General features: G+C 42.4%; 1 protein-coding gene across 2 annotated transcripts in view; it reads left to right on the top strand.

Annotated features, from left to right (window-relative positions):
• Window positions 1-25049, top strand: part of PIBF1 (progesterone immunomodulatory binding factor 1) — a 378979-nt gene that overhangs the window by 139246 nt on the left and 214684 nt on the right. For both annotated transcript variants that reach the window (XR_011319363.1, XM_069758136.1), the window contains exons 11-12: window positions 21331-21496; window positions 23969-24119. Coding sequence is in view for 1 of the 2 variants with exons in the window: in XM_069758136.1 (XP_069614237.1) it covers window positions 21331-21496; window positions 23969-24119 (317 nt within the window). In the remaining variant the exon portion in view is untranslated. The remainder of the gene's footprint in view (window positions 1-21330; window positions 21497-23968; window positions 24120-25049) is intronic.

The raw sequence follows: 25049 nt of genomic DNA, 5'->3' as shown, positions 1-25049 counted from the left end.
ATTTGTCTATATTTGCCCCGTATTCACATGTAAAGCGCCATGGAATAAATGGCGCTATAAAAATGTATAATAATAATAATAATAATATACAAAGGTTTTGTAATTTTACATTGAAGATCATTTTTTTTAAATTGTTCCTCACTTTTTAGGCACAGATTGATGAAAATCTGACCATGTAATGTGACTTATATCAAAATTTTCCATCCAGATGTTTTTCTATTAGGATCACTTTTCCAACCTTCTAAAATAGTAATTTTTCCATTTCATTTGAAAAAAATATCTAACTTTAAACTTCTGATATGCATTGCACGTTCTGTTGGGAATAAAATATGGCTATTTGAGATTTCCAATAATTGTATTCCTGATTACAGAACTAAGCATAAATGAGTACACCCCCTTTGAAAAGTAAGATTTTAATTAAACATATCTCTGAACTCAAGCAATTTTCAAAATTTTAAGAAGACTGAGTTTCATAGAACATTTTTTGACACATAACATTAAAGTAAGGTTAAATGCAAACTTTATTACAAAATCTTCAGTTTTACTCAAATTAGTGCAGGCACGTGTGTATCAGTGTATGTTTCTAAACTCATTTTTCAAATTCTTTCAAAAATATAAGTGCTAGTTTATTTTAATCAATTTAAAAAATGCTAAATTATTCTTAATGATATTGGATGTATTCCAGAGAGTTAGAATTTTCGTACTTTTCGGCACTGAAGATAATGCAGCTTTTTATAAGGTAGATTCAAACTTAAGTTTTACTGACAACCGACACATGGGAATGGCAGGTATAACATCTTACGGTTCATGCATTACGCCTTTTTCAAGGATACCTGTACATGTTTTGTCGGCTTAGGTCACATTCACCTGCTGTGATGCGTGATGGACTCCAACCTACGCCGACGAAATACATGAACAGATATATTTTTTTAATTATTTATTTTAAAAAAACCATTAACAAGACTGGTGTGTGAACACAGACTTCAGCATTTGTCCAAAAATTACCTTATGAAACACTGGCTATACTTATGTATTAAAAAAAAATGTTTATAGCTATTGATATATCAGATCATGCATGCATACTATTTAATAGTCCATGTGCAATGAAACATAAAACAACGTAAAGTAAAAGAAAGTTCTAGCAAGTTGTCATATCAGCTAGTGAAACTGTGAGATGTCCTTATTGGTTTCATTGAACCAGAATAGTCTTTGTCATTTCTGAAATATGTTCCAGTTCTACATGAATGCGTGTGAGGTATTGTATTTCTTTGGTTGGGCTGACTCATAATTTATATTATTGCATCATTTTATAGATCAATATGTTCATGTGTCTGAGAACATTACATGAATGCCAAGCTCTAAAATATGAATGTCAGTGGTGTTGTGGAATGAAGTTGGTTTTCTTGCTTGGTCTTGTTTGCATCTGTTTGTTTTTTGCTCTGTCCTTTTATTTTTAGTTTACTGGTGAAGTTTCTCATAACTAAAAGCCCCTATACACATGAGATCGTTGGTCGCTTTGTAAGAAATAAGAGGGTTCAGTCGATTTTCATCTAATGTGTATGGTGCACTTTAAGTGGGCCATATGTATTAGGCTAGGTTCACATTGCATTAGTGGGTGTCCTCTAACGGAATCCGTTACATGGCGAAATTGGCGCAATTAACGCTGTGTAACGGATCCGTTAGTGCACCCATTGACTGCAATGTGCTAACGCATCGCTAACGTATGCCATTTTTGGCATGCGTCAGCGATGTGCCGTTAATTTCGGACGGACCTCGAACGCTGCTTGCAGCGTTCAGGGTCCGTTTTTCGCTAGCGCAGATCGGGCATCTGCGCTAGCGGGATTGCCAAGCGCAATCCCTTTTTGGACATTGCGTTAGCGCAATCCGTTAGCATATCCGCTAAACGGATTGCACTAACGCAATGTGAACCTAGCCTTAGATAACTGTCAGCTGAGCAATGATTTGGCCGGCAGCACGCTCCCAACGTCCACACGCATTGGAACGCTCCGTACAGCCGAGCTTTCCTGTGAATCCCATGTTTTCTCTATGAGGAGTACAGATTAAATCACTGCTGGCGGCTCATTTGCCAAAAGAGGGAAAGGTTTGGGTGATTGTGTACGCCAAAGAGAGTCAAGAGACCCCCATAATCAATAGATGATCTGCCAATATGTGTGGGTTTGAAGAACTTTTATCTTAACACACCTCTTTTAATTACTATTGTCCATAGCAATGCGTGTGAAATTGCCAGTCAGTTCACTTAGAGATGATTACTGATATTTCTTCCTTCTAAATTTTTTGGATCGCCAGTCAGAATAGGAATGTTCTCAGTTTTCTGGTCCTTGCGCTACAATTTTTGTTGGCTGGCTATCTTTTAAGGCTACAGACTGAACCTTTAACTTTAGCCTGAAAAAGGACATTTCTTTACTGAATTTTTGCTTCGGATCCATACTTGTCAGCTTTTCTGTTAAAGTTCACAAACACTTTAAAAAAAAATCTGTTGATTTTTTATTAATACACCTTATTGAGTTACTGCCAAGATTCAGATGATTCACATGCAGGTCTCATAGTAATCTTCAATAAATTGGATCTGAAAAGACCAACATGGCCATGTGTCCTTTAGATAAAATATTCCAAAGTTATCTCACCAGAGGTATGTGTGTGAGTAAAGCACATGTACATTTTTCATATTATACCTAAAGGGGTTTATCATGAATAACGTGTGAAGCAATACTTATGTACAGACATGAACAGGTCATGGAGTTCATATTCATTACTGGTTCCCTTGACAATTTCTACTCTGTTGATTATTTTCGCACCAATCTATTCATTTTTCTGACTTTTTTATAGCTTGTGTAATGATATAAATCTGATTATTTATTAATCTTTCCAGACTTGTCATCTCTTCGAAGCCATTACACTAAGTACTGATAGTTCTATAAATAGGAATTCAATAAGAAGAATGTTCCATGGATTTCATTTTAGTTTAGACTCCCGGATTTGAGAGACTTCTCAAGCCAGAAAAAAAATTGTTGAAATTCTAATTTCTAGAATTTACTAATTTTCTGTTAATATGATATCGACCTCAATGTCCCAATTTCACAGCCAGACTCTGTGCACTTTTGGGTTCATTTCGCCCTGTGATTGGTATTGATGCAAAAAATGTGGCTAGTAATGTGCCTGAAGGGCTGGCTGTTTGACACAGTTGGTGAAAGGACAAAAAAGAGGGGGCTGGTTTAGTTATTACATTGAGCCTGAAAGTCAGCCCCCTTTTAAGCACGTTATTGGTCGTGTGTTGATGCGAGGAGGTGGGGTAGCCTTTTTGTGGACAGACTAAAGGTACCGTCACACTAAGCGACGCTGCAGCGATACCGACAACGATCCGGATCGCTGCAGCGTCGCTGTTTGATCGCTGGAGAGCTGTCACACAGACAGCTCTCCAGCGACCAACGATCCCGAGGTCCCCGGTAACCAGGGTAAACATCGGGTTACTAAGCGCAGGGCCGCGCTTAGTAACCCGATGTTTACCCTGGTTACCATCGTTAAAGTAAAAAAAAAAAAACGCTACATACTTACCTACCGCTGTCTGTCCTCGGCGCTCTGCTTCTCTGGTCTGGCTGTGAGCGCCGGGCAGCCGGAAAGCAGAGCGGTGACGTCACCGCTCTGCTTTCCGGCCGCTGTGCTCACAGCCAGACCAGAGAAGCAGAGCGCCGGGGACAGACAGCGGAAGGTAAGTATGTAGCGTTTGTTTTTTTTACTTTAACAATGGTAACCAGGGTAAAAATCGGGTTACTAAGCGCGGCCCTGCGCTTAGTTACCCGATGTTTACCCTGGTTACCAGCGAAGACATCGCTGAATCGGTGTCACACACGCAGATTCAGCGATGTCTACGGGGAGTCCAGCGACGAAACAAAGTTCTGGACTTTCCCCGACCAGCGACAGCACAGCAGGGGCCTGATCGCTGCTGCCTGTCACACTGGACGATATCGCTAGCGAGGACGCTGCAACGTCACGGATCGCTAGCGATATCGTCTAGTGTGACGGTACCTTAAGAAGTGCAGTAGAACCGGATGTGGGTGGTTAAATTGGCACATTGGGCCTGATGTGATACGGAAAGTATGTTAGTAACTTTATATATTTTCATACCCATTAAAATGCTTTTTTTCTGTCTGGATGTCACTTTTAGGTACATAACTTGGTAATGTCCTTTAGAATATGTTTTGTAGACTGATAGTCTAGAAAGTGCAGCACGGTGGCTCAGTGGTTAGCATTGCAGCGCTGGAGTCCTGGATTCAAACCCCACCAAGGACAACATCTGCAAGGAGTTTGTATGTTCTCTCCGTGTTTGCGTGGGTTTTCTCCTGGTTCTCTGGTTTCCTCCCACATTCCCAAGACATACTGATAGGGAATTTAGATTGTGAGCCCCATTGGGGACAGCGTTGTTAATGTGTGCAAACTGTAAAGCGCTGCGGAATATGTTAGCGCTATATAAAAATAAAGATTATTATTAAGTGATGGACTAGTCTCATTTCCCAAAGACCGGGAATACGCATGCCGATCCTTACCTGTATGTATTATGTCTACCCTGCCTTGTCTGGGCCTCTACTATTACAGTAGAGCTGTCATGGTGACCTCCTCTGCTGACCCTGGCCCAGACTACACACAAATGAGTGGAGGAAAGTTAACCTCTTGCGTATGCTTGAACAACCAATGTGAAAACTGCAGTATTTATTTTAATATGGATAGTCACAGAAAAACACACACCATGCAAATATAAATGTAGAAGTATTAACATAAATATGATAAGTTTGTCGCTAAAGCTTTTAGTCGATCTACATTTCAATCATTTTAGAGCAAGTTCAGAACGCAATAGATGCTACTTCGCAGCCGCCAGCTGCCACCAAACAAAACTATATATCTAAAAAAGGAAAACAGGCATATTATCCACCTATCATGCTACAGCGCAGGTGCTGTGATTATATTTTTTCTCTAAACAATATTCTATGCAGTATGTAAATTAAGGGGCGGGTCACTGATGGATCAGTGACCTGTCAGAAGCCACACAGATGAATATGTAAGCAGAGCACCACATGAAGACCCCCCCACAGGCAGCCCTGGAGCACGAGAATCTCATTAACTGAAATTAAATATTAAACAACCACAAGACGGATTTCATCAACCAAAGTATAATTTTAATTGCCGACCTGACACTGTCTGTAGGCGACGGTGCACAATCCTGCTGACAGTTTCCCTCTAATGTGAACATATATCTATGTAGAATTCATCATTCTAAACCTGTCCCTACTCTCCAACCTTTACATATTATTGCCAATCTCTAATCCTGATCTACACTCATAACCACTAATGAAGTGCATGTTGGTTCCCGTCATGTGGATCTATTCAGGATCCAAGTAAAAAATGCTCAATGAAAGGCCTGTTTAAAAAAAAAAAAAAAAAACTGGGTTGTCCACTATTCTGTTCTGTGTCTCCTTTGCCGATCTCCCATCTTCCTCTTATAGCTGTGAGTGTGTGTGTTTTGGTAGAGACGGGTGTAAATGCTAATAAAGTGACCACTGCAGCTATTGACTGACTGCAGTGTTCGCTTATCTTCCAAGCTGGTAAAAACACTTCTGACTCCAACAAAACAGGATTCCTGCAGCTGACTGGCTGCAGTGTTCACCTTCCAAACCCCACAGGAAGAGGAAACCAGGAAAGGGGGACACAGTACGGAGGATTAGTGCCAGTTCGGCAGTTGTGTCATTTGCTTTTTACCACCCCAGTGACCCCCATGTGAGCTTTAATAAGTTGTAGTGGACAGCCCCTTCAAACATGCAGCAAGGTAACATAGTATTTAAGGTTGAAGGAAGACTTTAAGTCCATCTAGTTCAACCCATAGCCTAACATGTTGATCCAGAGGAAGACAAAAAAAACCCATGTGGCAAATACTAAGCTCCACATTGGGATAAAAATCCTTCCCGACTCCACATACGGAAATCAGACTGGTTCTCTGGATCAACGCCCTATCAAGGAATCTTGTACATATAACTTGTAACATTAGACTTTTCAAGAAAGGCATCCTGTCCCTTCTAAAATTTTAGTAATGAATCACTCATTACAACATCATACAGCAGAGAGTTCCATAGTCTCACTGCTCTTACAGTAAAGAATCCGTGTCTGTGATTATGATTAAAGGGCACCAGCATCAGGGGCCTATCTCCAGCATTCTGGAATTCTGTAGATAAGCCCCCGATGTATCCTAAAAGATGAGAAAAAGAGGTTATATTATACTCACCCGGGGCGGTCCGGTCCAATGGGTGTCTCGGTCCCGTCCGGCGCCTCCTATCTTCATCAGATGACGTTCTCTTCTTGTCTTCACGCTGCAGCTCCGGCGCAAGCGTACTTTGCCCTGTTGAGGGCTGAGCAAAGTACTGCAGTGCACAGGCACCAGGTCCTTCTGACTATTCCCGGCACCGCAGTACTTTACTCTGCCCTCAACAGGGCAGACAAAGTACGCCGGAGCCGCAACGTGAAGACAAGAAGAGGGCGTCATCGTAAGAAGATGGGAGGTCCCAGACCGCGACGCCCATCGTACCGGGACCGCTCCTGGGTGAGTATAATCTAACCTCTTTTTCTCATCATTTAGGATACATCGGGTGGGCTTAGCTCACCTTCGATTTTGGGGGGACAGGTTCCCTTTAAACCTTTCCTCCAGACGTAGAAGATGCCCCCTTGTTCCCATCTTAGGTCTAAGGCTGGGTTCACACTGCGCTAGTGTGACCCGTTTAATGGACTACGTTACACCGCGGCATAACGTGGTGTAGCGCAGTCTGTTAACGCCACCATTACTTTCAATGGCGGACACATCGCTGGCGCACGCCCACTATGGGCGTGCGCTAGCGATGTTCCGTCATTGAGTGACGGACCCGAGACGCAGGCTGCAGCGTTTCTGGGTCCGGCACTGCTAGCGCACTGCTAGCACAGATGGAGCTAGCAGATGCTCCATCTATGCTAGCGCAGTGCCAAAGTCGGCACTTGCATTAGTGCAGTCCGTTTAACGGATGTGTTGAACGGACTGCACAACTCAAGTGTGAACCTAGCCTAAGAGTAAAAACATCATTAGGTAACGTTCACATTAGCGTTTCCCGACGCAGCGTCGGGAAATGCTGCGGCGACGTATGCGTCATGCGCCCCTATATTTAACATGGGGGACGCATGGACATGCGTTGTGCTGCGTTGTGCGACGCATGTGTTTTTTTTGCCGCAAGCGTTGGGCGCAGAAACCGCAACAAATTGCATTTTTTTTGCGTCCAAATTTCAGCAAAAAAGGACGCATGCGTCGCAAAACGCAGCGTTTTTGCGTGCGTTTTGGTGCGTTTTTATTTGCGATGTGCGTTGCGTCGCCGACGCAGCGGCGCACAACGCAAATGTGAACGTAGCCTTAGAAAGGTCTTTGTACTATGTATTTCTAATGATCTACTTTATGGCTTTGAATGTCATACTATTTGCTTTCCTGATAATTGATTACCTTTTTGGCCTCGTCATCTAAATAGGTGTAACCATCACTGGATACCTGTACCTTTTATATACCTCCATCAGGGATTTCATCATAGCTGACACCTGTGATATCAAATGGGGGAATACACAACAGGACCCTTTGTACAAGGAAACAAACACAAAAATGAGAAATATCTATTTTGCCTTGAGATGCTACCAGGTTATAATCTCATAAGGGCAAGTATTGATTTTCATTTGAAATACCCATTGCTTTATCATCTACAATGAACAGGACATATGTCTAAAGAGTTACTTTTATCAGTTGTCAAAATTGGAAATTGCAAAATTGTGGAATAAAAACAAAAGTTGTGCAACAGATGTGAAACTGTTTTTTCCAAAACTAGTGTTGTGTTTGGTGTGATTTTGCAATAAATCAGTATTAGGTATGCATATGCCTTTTTTCTCAGTGCACATTGCATTTAGGGTTATATATTTGACCGATTATTATGTGGTTTTGTTAAAGCTATACTGCATGTGTATACAGTGGGTAAACATTTGATACACTGACGATTTTGCAAGTTTCCTGCCTACAAACAATGGAGAGGTCTGTAATTTTCATAGTAGGTGCGCTTCAACTGTGATAGACAGAATCTTAAAAAAAAATCCAGAAAATCAAAGTTTGATTTTTACTTAATTAATTTGCATTTTATTGCATGAAATAAGTATTTCATGCAATAGAAAAACAGAGCTCAATATTTGGCACAGAAACATTTGTTTGCAATTACAAAGGTCAGACATTTCTAGTAGTTATTGACCAAGTTTGCACACACTGCTGCAGGGATTTTGCCCCGCTGCTCCATACAGATCTTCTCCAGATTTTTCAGGTTCAGGGCTGTCACAGGGCAACATTGAGTTGCAACTCCCTCCAAAGATTTTCTATTGGGTTCAGGTCTGGAGACAGGCTAAGCCACTTCAGGACCTGGGAATGCTTCTTACTGAGCCACTTATTAGTTGCCTTGTTTGTCTGTTTTGGGTCATTGTCATTCTGGAAGACACAGCCACGACCCATCTTCAATGCTCTCACTGATGGAAGGAGGTTGTTGGCCAAAATCTCACAATACATAACCTCATCCATCCTCCCTTCAATACTGTGATGTCATCTTGTACCCTTTGCAGAAAAGCACCCTAAAAGTGTGATGTTTCCCCCACCATGTCTCACTGTTGGCATGGGGTTCTTGGGGTTGTACTCATCCTTCTTCCTCCAAACACGGCGAGTGGAGTTGATACCAGAAAGTTCTATTTTGGTGTCATCTGGCCACATGACCTCCCATGCCCCCTCTTCCTCTTCCAGATAGTAATTGGCAAACTTCAAATGGGCTTGGGCATGTGCTGGCATTAGCAGGTGGACCTTGCGTGCACTGCAGAATTTTTATCCACGACGGCGTATTGTGTTACTAACTGTAATGTTTTAGACTCTGGTCCCAGCTCTCTTCAGGTCATTGACCAGGTGTCAGAATCATCCTTACCCCACGAGGCGAGATCTTGCATGGAGCTCGAGACCGAGCAAAATTGACACTCATTTTGTGTTTCTTCCATTTTCTAATAATTGTGCTAATAGTTATTGCCTTCTCACCAAGCTGCTTGCCTATTGTCCTGTAGCTCATCCCAACCTTGTGCTGGTCTACAATTTTGTCCCTTTTGTCCTTAGACATCTATTTGGTGGAGAGGTTGGAGTGTGATTGATTGAGTGTGTGGCCAGGTGTCTTTTATACAGGTAACAAGTTAAAATAGGTGCAATTATTACAGGTAATGACTGCAGAGTAGAAGGGCTTCTAAAGAAAAACTAATAGGTCTGTGAGAGCCAGAATACTTTCTGGTTGGTAGGTAATCAAATACTTATTTCATGCAAAAAAGTAATTAAATTATGTAAAAATCATACAATGTGATTTTCTGGTTTTTATTTTTAAATTCCGTCTCTCACAGTTCTTTGTAGGTGTGAAAACTTGCAAAATCGGTAGTGTATCAAATATTTATTTTCCGCACTGTATATTGTAGCATAGTCAGGTAAGACTGGGTTAAATCCTAGCACTGCAGGCTATAACTAGATGAGATAAAAACAAAAGAAAAAAACAGCTCACCGCAATAAATCTTTCAAGTATCTGGATCATATAGGGGTGGCTAAACCAGGACATAATGAAACAGCAGAAGAAAAAAAAATCCAACTCCACTGAATAAAATAAATCCTGTGCATGTTGAGGAGCTGTCAGCGTGTGATGTGCTTGAACCACATTTGGGCTTTGCAGGCTGCTTATATTAAAGGGAACGTGTCACCCCGTTTTTTCAATATGAGCTAAAAATAGCGTTAAATAGGGCCTGAGCTGTGCTTTACAATAGTGTTTTTATTGTCCCCTGATTCCCCACCTTTGCTGCCAAAATACCTTAGTAAAGTCGCCGTTTTCGCCTGTCAATCACGCTGGTCCGGTCAAATGGACGTTGTGAAATCGCTGTTTCTCCCCCACCTCTTGCTTGTCCCTAAGAAATTTCTTCCCGACGTTGGCATAGTGTTTCGCACCTGCGCAGTGCATTCCGCTCTCGTACCTGCGCATTATGCTTTGACCAACTGTGGGCATAGCATACAGCACATCATTGCGCATGCACGGCTCTTCACTGTAACCTGTGTGCCCCGGAAATCTGGATATGCAAATTTGCATACCGTGACTTCCGGGGCACAGAGGTTACAGTAAAAAAAACTGGCGCATGCGCAATGATGTATTGTATGCTTTGCCCACTGTTGGGCAATACATACTGCGTATGCGCAAGAGCGGAATGCACTGCGCAACTGCAAAAAAAGAGCGCGGTCTGTGCTATTCACAGAACGCGTTACGTCAGACACGCCGAGGAGCGGGGGGGAGAAACGGTGATTGCACAACGCCCATTTGACCGGACCAGCATGATTGACAGGTGAAAACGGCGACTTTACTAAGGTATTTTGGCAGCAAAGGTGGTGAATCAGGGGACAATAAAGACACTATTGTAATTCACACAGCTCAGGCCCTATTTAATGCTATTTTTAGCTCGTATTGAAAAAACGGGGTGACAGGTTCCCTTTAGTACTAGATGGTGGCCCGATTCTAACGTATCGGGTATTCTAGAATATGTAGGTAGTATATAGCACAGGCTACGTACTATATTGCACATTGACGTAGTATATAACACAACCGATGTAGTATATAACATAGCTACGTAGTATGTAACACAGCGTACGTAGTATATAGCAGAGCTACGTAGTATATAACACAGCCACGTAGTATATAACATAGCCATGTAGTGTATTGCACAGGTATGTAGTATATTGGTCTGCCACGTAGTATATAGCAGAGCCACGTAGTATATAACATAGCCACGTAGTATTTTGTAGAGTCACGTAGTATAGTGCACAGGCACGTAGTATATTGCACAGCCACCTAGTATATAACACAGTCACGTAGTGTATTGCACAGCTACGTAGTGTAATGCACAGCTATTTAGTATATTGGTCAGTGACGTAGTATATAGCAGAGCCACGTAGTATATTGTAGAGGCACGTAGTATATTGCACAGCCACGTAGTATATAACAGAGCCACGTAGTATATTGCACAGTCGACATAGTATATAACAGAACCGACACAGCCACATAGTATATCGCACAGCTACGTAGTATATAACACAGGGCACGTAGTATATTGCATAGCCACATAGTATATTGGACAGTCACGTTGTATATTGCACAGTCACGTTTTATATTGCCCAGCTACATAGTATATAGCACAGAGATGTAGTATATAACAGAGCCCACGCAGTATGTAACACAGCCCACGTAGTATATAGCAATGTTGGCACTATATGCGTGGTTAAAAAAGACTTCTAATAAAAAATATACATATACTCACCTTCCGAAGGCCCTTTGAAGTCCTGGCGCATGTGTGCAGTGCACGCGGCAGCTTCCGGTCCCAGGGTTGGTATGAGCACAGGGCCTGTGATGACGTCGCGGTCACATGACCATGACATCATGGCAGGTCCTCGCATAGCATCCTTGGCAGCGGAACCTGCCGCTTGCACTGCCGAGGACAGCGCGCGACGTCGGAAGGTGAGAATAACCTTTTTTTATTATTATTATTTGTACCATTAGATCTTTTTACTATTGATGCTGCATATACAGCATCAATAGTAAAAAGTTGGTCACACAGGGTTAATAGCTGCGTTAACGGAGTGCATTACACTGCAGTCCGTTAACACTGGCATTAACCCTGTGTGAGCGCTCAGCGCTGACTGCAGGGCAGTAAAGCAGCGGCCATTTCGCTGCCAGACTATGCCCATCGCTGATTGGTCATGGGCATTTTGCCATGACCAATCAGCGACTTGGATTTCCATGACAGACAGAGGCCGCGACCAATGAATATCCGTGACAGACAGAAAGACAGACAGAAAGACGGAAGTGACCCTTAGACATTTATATAATAGAAGAGCAACGTGTGCAGCCTGGCATTCTCGTGTTGAAAAATCAGCTCTTGGGACAATTTGGAGAAATGGCCACACCACTGGTTCTACCACCAAATCAATGTAATGCTGAGCTGTTAGTATACCTGGAATGAAGACTAGACAGGTCCGCCAACCGTACATTACGCCACCCCACAAAATCCAAGGAATAGCACTAGTGCAATGTTCCCTGTTGTGAATTCTGTGGCTGAATTCACTCCTGTGGTCACAAGTGGTACTGCAGCTTCTGAGCTTCCTCCCTCAGGTGTTCTGGTGAGCTCGTTAACTGCTTCATTACTTGACTCCGCCTGATGCTGCTATCCTTGCTCCTTGTCAATGTTTCAGTGTTGGATCTGAGCTTCTCCTGATTGTTCCTGTAACCTGCTGCTCTGTATAGCTAAGTGCTTTTTGCTTTTTTGTTGCTTTTTTTCTGTCCAGCTTGTCTTTTGTTTTTGCTGGAAGCTCTGAGACGCAAAGGGTGTACCGCCGTGCCGTTAGTCCGGCACGGTGGGTTTTTTTTGCCCCCTTTGCGTGGTTTTGCTTTAGGGTTTTTTGTAGACTGCAAAGTTCGCTTTACTGTCCTCGCTCTGTCCTAGAATATCGGGCCCCACTTTGCTGAATCTATTTCATCCCTACGTTTTGTCTTTTCATCTTACTCACAGTCATTATATGTGGGGGGCTGCCTTTTCCTTTGGGGAATTTCTCTGGGGCAAGTCAGGCCTATTTTTCTATCTTCAGGCTAGCTAGTTTCTTAGGCTGTGCCGAGTTGCCTAGGTAGTTGTTAGGCGCAATCCACAGCCGCTTTTAGTTGTGTTTAGGATAGGATCAGGTGTGCAGTCTACAGAGTTTCCACGTCTCAGAGCTCGTTCTTGTATTTTTGGGTATTTGTCAGATCACTGTGTGCGCTCTGATCGCTAAGCACACTGTGTTTCTGGATTGCCTTCATAACACCTGTCATTAGCAAACATAACAGTACAAGGAGCCAAACTAATGATTCTCAATAGAGGGAAAGAAAAAGTTCTGACATCATTTTTTTTTTCCCCCTAGACATTTGGGTGATTCTGGACACAGGTGTGGACATGGATATTCAGGGTCTGTGCTCTTCAATGGATAATCTCGTTATAAATGTACAAAAAATTCAAGATACTATTGATCAGAAATCTATGTTAGAACCAAGAATTCCTATTCCTGATTTGTTTTTTGGAGATAGAACTAAGTTTCTAAGTTTCAAAAATAATTGTAAGCTATTTCTGGCCTTGAAACCTCATTCTTCTGGTAATCCTATTCAACAGGTTTTGATTATTATTTCTTTTTTGCGCGGCGACCCTCAAGACTGGGCATTTTCTCTTGCGCCAGGAGACCCTGCATTGAGTAGTGTCGATGCGTTTTTCCTGGCGCTCGGATTGCTGTACGATGAGCCTAATTCAGTGGATCAGGCTGAGAAAAATTTGCTGGCTTTGTGCCAGGGTCAGGATGATATAGAAGTATATTGTCAGAAATTTAGGAAATGGTCAGTACTCACTCAGTGGAATGAATCTGCGCTGGCAGCTTTGTTCAGAAAGGGTCTCTCTGAGGCTCTTAAGGATGTCATGGTGGGATTTCCTATGCCTGCTGGTTTGAATGAGTCTTTGTCTTTGGCCATTCAGATCGGTCGACGCTTGCGCGAGCGTAAATCTGTGCACCATTTGGCGGTACTGCCTGAGGTTAAACCTGAGCCTATGCAGTGCGATAGGACTATGACTAGAGTTGAACGGCAGGAATACAGACGTCTGAATGGTCTGTATTTCTACTGTGGTGATTCCACTCATGCTATTTCTGATTGTCCTAAGCGCACTAAGCGGTCCGCTAGGTCTGCCGTCATTGGTACTGTACAGTCCAAATTCCTTCTGTCCATTACCTTGATATGCTCTTTGTCGTCGTTTTCTGTCATGGCGTTTGTGGATTCGGGCGCCGCCCTGAATCTGATGGATTTGGATTATGCTAAACGTTGTGGGTTTTTCTTGGAGCCTTTGCGGTGTCCTATTCCATTGAGAGGAATTGATGCTACAGCTTTGGCCAAGAATAAACCTCAATACTGGGCCCAGCTGACCATGTGCATGGCTCCTGCACATCAGGAAGTTATTCGCTTTCTGGTGTTGCATAATCTGCATGATGTGGTCGTGTTGGGGTTGCCATGGCTACAAACCCATAATCCAGTATTGGATTGGAATTCCATGTCGGTATCCAGCTGGGGTTGTCAGGGGGTACATGGTGATGTTCCATTTTTGTCGATTTCGTCATCCACCCCTTCTGAGGTCCCAGAGTTCTTGTCTGATTATCAGGATGTATTTGAAGAGCCCAAGTCCGATGCTCTACCTCCGCATAGGGATTGTGATTGTGCTATCAATTTGATTCCTGGTAGTAAATTCCCTAAAGGTCGATTATTTAATTTATCCGTGCCCGAACACGCCGCTATGCGCAGTTATGTGAAGGAATCCCTGGAGAAGGGACATATTCGCCCATCGTCATCACCACTGGGAGCAGGGTTCTTCTTTGTAGCCAAGAAGGATGGTTCGCTGAGACCGTGTATTGATTACCGCCTTCTTAATAAGATCACTGTTAAATTTCAGTATCCCTTGCCATTGTTATCTGACTTGTTTGCTCGGATTAAGGGGGCTAGTTGGTTCACTAAGATAGATCTTCGTGGTGCGTATAATCTGGTGAGAATCAGGCAAGGAGATGAATGGAAAACTGCATTCAATACGCCCGAGGGTCATTTTGAGTATCTAGTGATGCCGTTCGGACTTGCCAATGCTCCATCTGTGTTTCAGTCTTTTATGCATGACATCTTCCGTGAGTATCTGGATAAATTCCTGATTGTTTACTTGGATGACATTTTGATCTTCTCAGATGATTGGGAGTCTCATGTGAAGCAGGTCAGAATGGTTTTTCAGGTCCTGCGTGCTAACTCTTTGTTTGTGAAGGGATCAAAGTGTCTCTTCGGTGTGCAGAAAGTTTCATTTTTGGGGTTCATCTTTACCCCTTCTACTATCGAGATGGATCCAGTTAAGGTCCAAGCCATCCAGGATTGGATTCAGCCGACATCTCTGAAAAGTCTGCAAAAGTTCCTGGGCTTTGCTAATTTTTATCGTCGCTTCATCTGTAATTTTTCTAGCATTGCCAAACCATTGACCGATTTGACCAAGAAGGGTGCTGATTTGGTTAATTGGTCTTCTGCTGCTGTGGAAGCTTTTCAGGAGTTGAAGCGTCGTTTTTGTTCTGCCCCTGTGTTGTGTCAGCCAGATGTTTCTCTTCCGTTCCAGGTCGAGGTTGATGCTTCTGAGATTGGAGCAGGGGCGGTTTTGTCACAGAGAGGTTCTGATTGCTCAGTGATGAAACCATGTGCTTTCTTTTCCAGGAAGTTTTCGCCCGCTGAGCGTAATTATGATGTGGGCAATCGAGAGTTGCTGGCCATGAAGTGGGCATTCGAGGAGTGGCGTCATTGGCTTGAAGGAGCTAAGCATCGCGTGGTGGTATTGACTGATCATAAGAACTTGACTTATCTCGAGTCTGCCAAGCGCTTGAATCCTAGACAGGCCCGTTGGTCGTTATTTTTTGCCCGCTTCGACTTTGTGATTTCGTACCTTCCGGGCTCTAAAAATGTGAAGGCGGATGCTCTGTCTAGGAGTTTTGTGCCCGACTCTCCGGGTTTATCTGAGCCAGCGGGTATCCTCAAGGAAGGAGTCATTGTGTCTGCCATCTCCCCTGATTTGCGGCGGGTGCTGCAAAAATTTCAGGCGAATAAACCTGATCGTTGTCCAGCAGAGAAACTGTTCGTCCCTGATAGGTGGACTAATAAACTTATCTCTGAACTTCATTGTTCGGTGTTGGCTGGTCATCCTGGAATCTTTGGTACCAGAGAGTTAGTGGCTAGATCCTTCTGGTGGCCATCTCTGTCACGGGATGTACGTACTTTTGTGCAGTCCTGTGGGATTTGTGCTAGGGCTAAGCCCTGCTGTTCTCGTGCCAGTGGGTTGCTTTTGCCCTTGCCGGTCCCAAAGAGGCCTTGGACACATATTTCGATGGATTTCATTTCTGACCTTCCCGTTTCTCAAAAGATGTCAGTCATTTGGGTGGTCTGTCATCGCTTTTCTAAAATGGTCCATCTGGTGCCCTTGGCTAAATTGCCTTCCTCCTCTGATTTGGTACCTTTGTTCTTTCAGCATGTGGTTCGGTTGCATGGCATTCCTGAGAATATTGTTTCTGACAGAGGTTCCCAGTTTGTTTCAAGGTTCTGGCGAGCCTTTTGTGGTAGGATGGGCATTGACCTATCCTTTTCCTCGGCTTTCCATCCTCAGACTAATGGCCAGACCGAACGAACCAATCAGACCTTGGAAACATATCTGAGATGTTTTGTTTCTGCAGACCAGGATGATTGGGTGTCCTTTTTGCCGTTGGCTGAGTTCACCCTTAATAATCGGGCCAGCTCGGCTACCTTGGTTTCTCCATTTTTTTTGCAATTCTGGGTTCCATCCTCGTTTCTCTTCAGGACAGGTTGAGTCTTCGGACTGTCCTGGTGTGGATTCTGTGGTGGATAGGTTGCAGCAGATCTGGACTCAGGTAGTGGACAATTTGATCTGGTCCCAGGAGAAAGCTCAACTTTTCGCTAATCGCAGACGCCGTGTGGGTCCCCGACTTCGTGTTGGGGATCTGGTTTGGTTGCCTTCTCGTCATATTCCTATGAAGGTTTCCTCTCCTAAATTTAAACCTCGTTTTATTGGTCCGTATAGGATTTCTGAGGTTCTCAATCCTGTGTCTTTACGTTTGACCCTCCCAGACTCCTTTTCCATACATAATGTATTCCATAGGTCGTTGTTGCGGAGATACGTGGCACCTATGGTTCCATCTGTTGAGCCTCCTGCCCCGGTTTTGGTGGAGGGGGAATTGGAGTATATTGTGGAGAAGATTTTGGATTCTCGTGTTTCTAGACGGAAACTCCAGTATCTGGTTAAGTGGAAGGGTTATGCTCAGGAAGATAATTCCTGGGTTTTTGCCTCTGATGTTCATGCTTCCGATCTTGTTCGTGCCTTTCATGCGGCTCATCCTGGTCGGCCTGGGGGCTCTGGTGAGGGTTCGGTGACCCCTCCTCAGGGGGGGGGTACTGTTGTGAATTCTGTGGCTGAATTCACTCCTGTGGTCACAAGTGGTACTGCAGCTTCTGAGCTTCCTCCCTCAAGTGTTCTGGTGAGCTCGTTAACTGCTTCATTACTTAACTCCGCCTGATGCTGCTATCCTTGCTCCTTGTCAATGTTTCAGTGTTGGATCTGAGCTTCTCCTGATTGTTCCTGTGACCTGCTGCTCTGTATAGCTAAGTGCTTTTTGCTTTTTTGTTGCTTTTTTTCTGTCCAGCTTGTCTTTTGTTTTTGCTGGAAGCTCTGAGACGCAAAGGGTGTACCGCCGTGCCGTTAGTTCGGCACGGTGGGTTTTTTTTGCCCCCTTTGCGTGGTTTTGCTTTAGGGTTTTTTGTAGACTGCAAAGTTCGCTTTACTGTCCTCGCTCTGTCCTAGAATATCGGGCCCCACTTTGCTGAATCTATTTCATCCCTACGTTTTGTCTTTTCATCTTACTCACAGTCATTATATGTGGGGGGCTGCCTTTTCCTTTGGGGAATTTCTCTGGGGCAAGTCAGGCCTATTTTTCTATCTTCAGGCTAGCTAGTTTCTTAGGCTGTGCCGAGTTGCCTAGGTAGTTGTTAGGCGCAATCCACAGCCGCTTTTAGTTGTGTTTAGGATAGGATCAGGTGTGCAGTCTACAGAGTTTCCACGTCTCAGAGCTCGTTCTTGTATTTTTGGGTATTTGTCAGATCACAGTGTGCGCTCTGATCGCTAAGCACACTGTGTTTCTGGATTGCCTTCATAACACCTGTCATTAGCAAGCATAACAGTTCCCTCATAAAGGCCTCTTTATCATGTTGCCTATGCTGTCTCCAAATAAGAGACCAATGGCTGTAATGGAGGTCTATCCTCCTTATCAAAAAGTCCGACTATTATCTTAAACACAAGGATAGCCATAGATTGTTCTGGAGACCACATGGGCAATGCCATATAGAATTTTATTTCCATTTTTTTGTCATTTGCATATAATCAACATGTCTTTTAATCCTGTGATTTACTTAATTCCACAACGTCTTATTCTTGGTTTTGCATTTTCAATGTTGAAGTGTGTGTGTGTGTGTGTATATATATATATATATATATATATATATATATATATATATATATATATATATATATATATATATATATATATATATATATATATAGATGTGTGATTATATATAGATGTGTGATTATATATAGATGTGTAGTAGTGTCCAAATACTTTCAAAAATAAAAGTTTTAGCTTATGTACATCAGTTTTCAAAATACAAGGTGAATGCTAAAAGAGAAATCTAAATCAAATGAGTGTTTGGTGTGACCACACTTTGCCTTCAAAACTGCACCAGTTCTTCTATGTACACTTTCACAAAGTCAGAGTTTTTGTAGGATTATAGTCCATTGTATGAATAACCAATTAAATCAAACAGATGATAATGCTCATCATTTTCATATGTAGGTTGACAGTCACACAGTCACTAACTGAGATTTAAAAAAAAAAAAAAAAGCTGTGGAGGGGGAATAAAAAAAAAACATTTGGAACCGCAAAGGCGAGGCTGTAGAAGACAGTTAAAATTCACTGGAAATTTTAAGCTCAGCAACAAGGTAAAAGATGGTTATACTGCATCAGCAAGGTCTCTCCCGTGCAAAGATTTCAAAGAAGAATGAAGTTTCTAGACGTGGTTTTGAATCTCCTTTCAATAAGCACGACACAAAGAAATTGGCAATGTTGAGAACTGTATGTGCAGTGGTTGGCCAAGGCATCTTAAGGTTCCCATACCATTAAACTACATTTAGCCAAACCTGCCAATATCAATAGGTGCAGCCAACAATCTAATGTGTATGGAGCCAATGACAGATGATGGTCGAGGTAATTTGGGATCCAGTAGAGAGTCTTTGCAAGTTTGTAGCTGCATTCCAGCAAGTATAGTTGGGATTTAATGGTGAAAAAATCAGAAAGGCCTCCCTAACTGTGAAAGGGCAGAGCCCAATGCAGCGACAACATGCTGGTGGTCAAGTGTAAGGACAGGAGGGATGTCCTATTCTTGACCAGCATACACCGTGACATCAGCTCCCTTGTCACTGTCCAAGGTACCACAACACAAGTCGCAAAGCCACATTGTATGTTGCGTTATAGGTACATGGGGGATGTAGATCTCTCAGATCAGGTCCTCAAACCATATAGTGCCCTGTAAAAAGCTAACTTGTGGCAAAAATTGGCCGTCCACATTGTGCAGATGTCACTGTACAATGCTTTTGTTCTGATTCGATCTGTAGACAATATTTGGACCTTCCTTCAGTTTTAGGAGGTAGTCATCAAGGCCCTAATGTTTGGCACTTAGAAAGTTGAGGGGCCCCTTACTTCTGAAACTGATAGTGCACGTATCATCCCAGTTCAACATCGTCCAGCAGAGGTTCCCCAAACAGCGATGAAGGGAACAACACAAAAAAGGTGCAGAGTATGCTCCAAAACGAGAATTCGAAAAAACACAATTTACCATTGTGAATCCTGCCCTGAGAAACCTGACCTTTGCATTAAGGGTTGCTTCAAAGAGTACCACACATCCATTTATACATCAGTAAAGCCAAAAGCATCATTATCATTACTGTAACTATGCCTCTGGATAAATTCCTTGAGGGGTGTAGTTTCCAAAATTGGGTCAATTGTGAGGGATTTCCACTCTTTAGGGACATCAGGTCTCTCCAAACGCCTTCCATCAAAGTCTGCACTCCAAACTGTCACACCTTTCCTTCTGAGACCTGCCATGCACCCAAACGATAGTTTCCCCCCCCATATATGGGGTATCAGCATACTCAGAAAAAAATTGCAAAATGCATTTTGGGGTTTGTTTTTTCCTGTTACACTTGTGAAAAAAATATTGGGGCTAAAACACATTTGTCTGGAAAAAAAATCATTTTTTTTTTATTTTTATTTTCACGGCTCAACGTTATACATTTTTGTTAAGCACCTGGAGGTTGAGTGCTCAACATACATCTAGATAAATTCCCTGGGGGGTTGTCTATTTTCAAAATAGTCACATGTGCGGGGTTTCCACTGTTTAGGCATATCATGGGCTCTCCAAACGTGACATGATGCTAGCAGACTTCCTTCCGAGACCTACAGTGTGCCCAAACAGTATTTACCCCCACATATGGGGCATGGTGTACTCAGGAGAAATTGCACAACAAACCAACAATCCATTTTCTCCTGTTACCCTTCTGAAAATAAAAAATGGAGATAAAAGAACGTTTTGTTTGAAAAAAAATTGTTTTTTATTTTCACAGCTCTACGTTATAAACTTCTATGAAACACGTGGGGGTAGAGATGCTCACCACACATCTAGATATGTTCCTTGAGGGGTCTAGTTTCCAAAATAGGGTTACTTGTTGGGGTATTTTCAGTGTTTAGGCACATCAATGACTCTCCAAATGCGACATTGCGTCCGCTCTCAATTCCAGACAATTTTGTGTTTAAAAGGGTTAATAAATGCCTTAAATGTGGTTTTGAGCACCTTGAGGGGTGCAGTTTTTAGAATGGTGTCACTTGTCATATTGGCCCCTCAAAATCACTTTAAATGTAAGGTGTTTCCTAAAATAAATGGTTTTGTAAATTTTGTTGGAAAAAATGAGAAATCACTGGTCAACTTTTAACACTTATAAATTCCTAACAAAAAAAAAACTGTTGTGGTGATGTAAAGTAGACATGTGGGAAATGTTATTTATTAACTATTTTGTGTGACATACCTCTTTGACTTAAGGGCATACAAATTTTGAAAATTTAAAAATGTTCAACATTTTTGCCAAATTTCAGATTTTTTCACAAATATAATCAAGTCATATTGAGCTTTTACCACTATCATGAAGTACAATAAGTCACAAAAAAACAGTCTCAGAATCAGTAAGATTCGTTGCAGCGTTCCAGAGTTATTACCTCATAAAGTCAGGTCAGAATTGAAAAAAATAGCCTGGTTAGGAAGGTGAAAACCGGCATTGGGATAAAGGGGTTAAAATGATAGTATTATGTAAACATAAATTAGTTGATGGTCCAATTCGATTCCTCATTGTGACAGTCATGTAATATGCAGCCAGCCACAGTGGGGAGCATTAGAACAATGTTCTAACCAATTGGATAGGTGATGATTGGGCAAATTTTTGAAAATGACAATCCTTGTGCCCCATCATTTGTAGGTATAGACAGCTGCAGCTGGGTACAGAGGGCAGAATGTCTGAGCTTCTCCATCAAGCGAAAATGAAATCTTTTGAGGCAGAACGTGCCCACATGGTGTTGGAGGAGACCACGGACAACCTGCAGAAGTGCCAACAAGAGTGTGAGAAGTATCAGAAAAAGCTAGAGGTATGGACAGTGTAATGTAGAATATTTATCTGTAAATCTTGTTACATACTTTCCATGTTCTCCTCTCTATCATTTTCACAAGAGGATAAGACTTTATGTTCTTATACCTGAGACATCCAGCGCACCTCTGTGCTTTGTCATCTCTGAATTCTGTCCTTGCTTCACCTCTTTGAGCCTTGTCTTTCTTGATTTGGAGCATTTATTGCTTAATTTTATTTCTTGGCAATTCTGCTGACAGGCCACAAAAATCCTCTGCAAATGTTCCAAGCATGTCAGCGTATGTTAAGACATGTAGTTTAACCATGTAATTTCCATCAAACTTTACATGTACCTTTCAAAAGAATATTCATTATTTTGTATGCTACTTATCTCTAGTAATATACTTTTTATTCTACAGTTCCACAGAAAGAAATAAGTGATAAAACTGAGTTCTGTAAAGCTAATTCTTAGCTGCATGTTTCATTGCTTATTACAAATAGATCATGGAAATAAAACAAATCTTGACAATAACCTAGTTTGAAACACAAAAATTGTTAACTGTTCATTTAAAATACAGTCTGAAATGGTCAAAATTGAGATCTTTCTCCTAATTTATTATCATGTAAAAAATAGCATGAAATACTAAAATAAAATATATCTAATAAGGGAGACATAGCCAGTCATAGATAGTTTCTTTCTAATCTTTTTAAGCTGTTTTGAATAAAGCCAAAGATTTTCTAGACAGACCAAATTTTGGATTGCTGGACTTTTAATATATGTGATATTGATTGCCTGGAAACATAAGTTGTCAGAGCACAGGCACTTTTCTAATGCTCTTCTGCAGGGCCGGCTCCAGGTTTTCATGGGCCCTGGGCAAAAGAGTCCTGGTGGGCCCCTTTAACACATATCACAATTCATAATGCACGGATACGGCAGAGAAATATAGGTATAGTACAATGCCGAGGATTTCACCTTCTTCTTACATTACATGAGTGATATCTATTGTGCATTCTACATTAGCTCAGAAACCGGACAGTATAGTCCTCTATACAGAAAAATGAGCCCCATATATTGCTCCAAACAGAATAATGAGCACCATATAATGCTCCATACAGTATAATGAGCACCACAGAGTGCTCCATACAGTATAATTGGCACCACATAGTCCTCTATACAGAATAATGAGCCCATTATTATGCTCCATACAGAATAATGAGCCTCATATAATGCTCCATACAGTATAATGGGCACCACAGAGTTCTCCATACAGAATGAGCTGCATATATTGCTCCATACGGAATTGACCCCATATAATGCTCCATACAGTATAGTGAGCCACATATAATTCTCCATACAGTATATGATGGACCCATCTTTTGCTCCATATATAATGGGTCTCATAATGCTCCATACAGTATATGTTCGGCCCCATACAGTATACTGAGTCCCATATATTGCTCCATACAGAATGGGCTCCATATGATGCTCCATACAGAATGGATCCTATATAATGCTCCAAAAATAATTGGCCCCATAAGATGCTCCATGTATAATGGGCCCCATATAATGATCCATATATAATTGGCCATATAAAATGCTCCATATATAATTAGTCCCATAAGATGCTTCATATATTATTGGCCCCATATACTGCTCCATATGTAATTGGCCCCATATACTGATCCATAATAAATTGGCCCCATATAATGCTCCCTATAGAATTGGCTTCATAACATGCTCCCTATATTATTGGCCCCATAAGATACTCCATATAGAATTAGCCCCATATAATGCTCCATATATGGGCCCCTTCTGATGGTCCCCAGATATTGCTCCAAATATTTAAAAAAAAAATGAAATACCTCTCGTTGCTTGACGCTGCTCTGCTCTGGATTCCTCACCGTCGGCGTCTTCCTGCGCTCTGTGGTGCGACTGCTCATGCAGAGGCCACGCACTAGTGACGTCATCGCGCCCTCTGACCTGAACGTCACAGTCAGAGGATGGAAGACGCTGCAGCGCTGGAACCAGGAGAGGTGAGTATCGCAAGTGCCGGGGCCCGGAGCAGGCGGGGGGGTCCACTCGCAGGGGCCGGCACTATAGCGCGCCAGTGTCCCCGATGGTGTGTGGGCCCCCTGCCTGCTCAGGGCCCCGGCACTTGGCCGGGTGCTGACGCCGGCCTTCCTCTTCTGGCTCTAGATCGCTGTAGATGCTTCTTTTGTTTAGGTATTGGATCAGGATAAAAGCTGTATCCATTTCTTTGCTATAATTGTAGTCTAAGGCCCCGATTCATAAAGACCAGTGATTTTCTTCCTTTTTTGCGTGGTGGAGCCAAACGCCTCTTCTTGAATATTGAGCATCTGACGAGTGGCGTGCACTTTAGTGTCCCAACACCAGAAATCTTTCTCCAGTCCCCTCCACTTCGCCCGTTTTACCTTATGATTTTGTTCTTAATATGAAATTTGTTTGTTAAAATTCTGCATTGCTCTCTCCCAGGTTTTAATAAAGGAATTTTACGCTCTGCAGTCATCCACAGAAAAGCGAGTTACAGAGGTACAAACTCAGAACTCTGAACAGCGGGCAAGACTGGAGACATATGAAAAGTTGGAAAAGGAATTGGATGATGTCATAATTCAGTCTGCACAAAGCAAGTTTTTTATATTTTATTTTTTTCATTCACACATGCATTTATATATATATATATATATATATATATATATATACATACATATATATATATATATATATATATATATATATATATATATATATATTGTAGGGGTTCCACTCACTCAGCTGCGACGGCTGACACTCAGGAGGCAGGTTCCTTTAAAGTTCACCGGGTTTATTGCTCCATAAACCATATGGCAAAACAACAGAAAGCAAATAGCCTTTGGTTCAGGCAAAGAAAAACAAGTGTCCGGTTCATCCGGCTCAGTCCTGAAGCCGTAACACACTCAGGAGGGTTTCACCTCCACACATATCTACTTGTGATAAGCATTAGGCTTTCTTTTATATGTCTAACCACATCCAGAACCCATCACATGACCAGACATGTGGTTGTGACATCACCACAGGTCCTGAAACACATATAGGTAGCTATGGTTACATCACAGCAGCAAGCCATCTATAAGACACATATCTCCCATCGATTAGATACCCTTTAGCCACGCTACATACCTCCCCCCTCTGCCTAAAGCCGTGGGGCTTGGCACTTTCCCCCACTAGACAAGGGATTCTTGACAGGGCATCAGCATTACCGTGCAGCTTTCCGGCCCTATGTTCCACATGGAAACAGAAGTCCTGCAGGGCTAAGAACCAACGGGTGACCCTAGCATTTCTACCCTTCGTTTCCCTCATCCACCTAAGTGGGGCATGGTCGGATATCAGTCTAAATTTACGTCCCAGCAAATAGTACCGTAATGTGTCGACTGCCCATTTTATGGCCAAGCACTCCTTTTCAACGACTGAGTAGTTCTTTTCAGACGAGGACAGCTTCCTACTCAGATAGAGAACAGGATGCTCCTCCCCATGTAGTTCTTGGGAAAGGACTGCTCCCACCCCAACATCTGAGGCA

The sequence above is a fragment of the Ranitomeya imitator genome, chromosome 3 (genome assembly GCF_032444005.1).
Source record: "Ranitomeya imitator isolate aRanImi1 chromosome 3, aRanImi1.pri, whole genome shotgun sequence".
NCBI lineage: Eukaryota > Metazoa > Chordata > Amphibia > Anura > Dendrobatidae > Ranitomeya > Ranitomeya imitator.
This window is presented reverse-complemented; position numbering and strand designations above follow the sequence as displayed.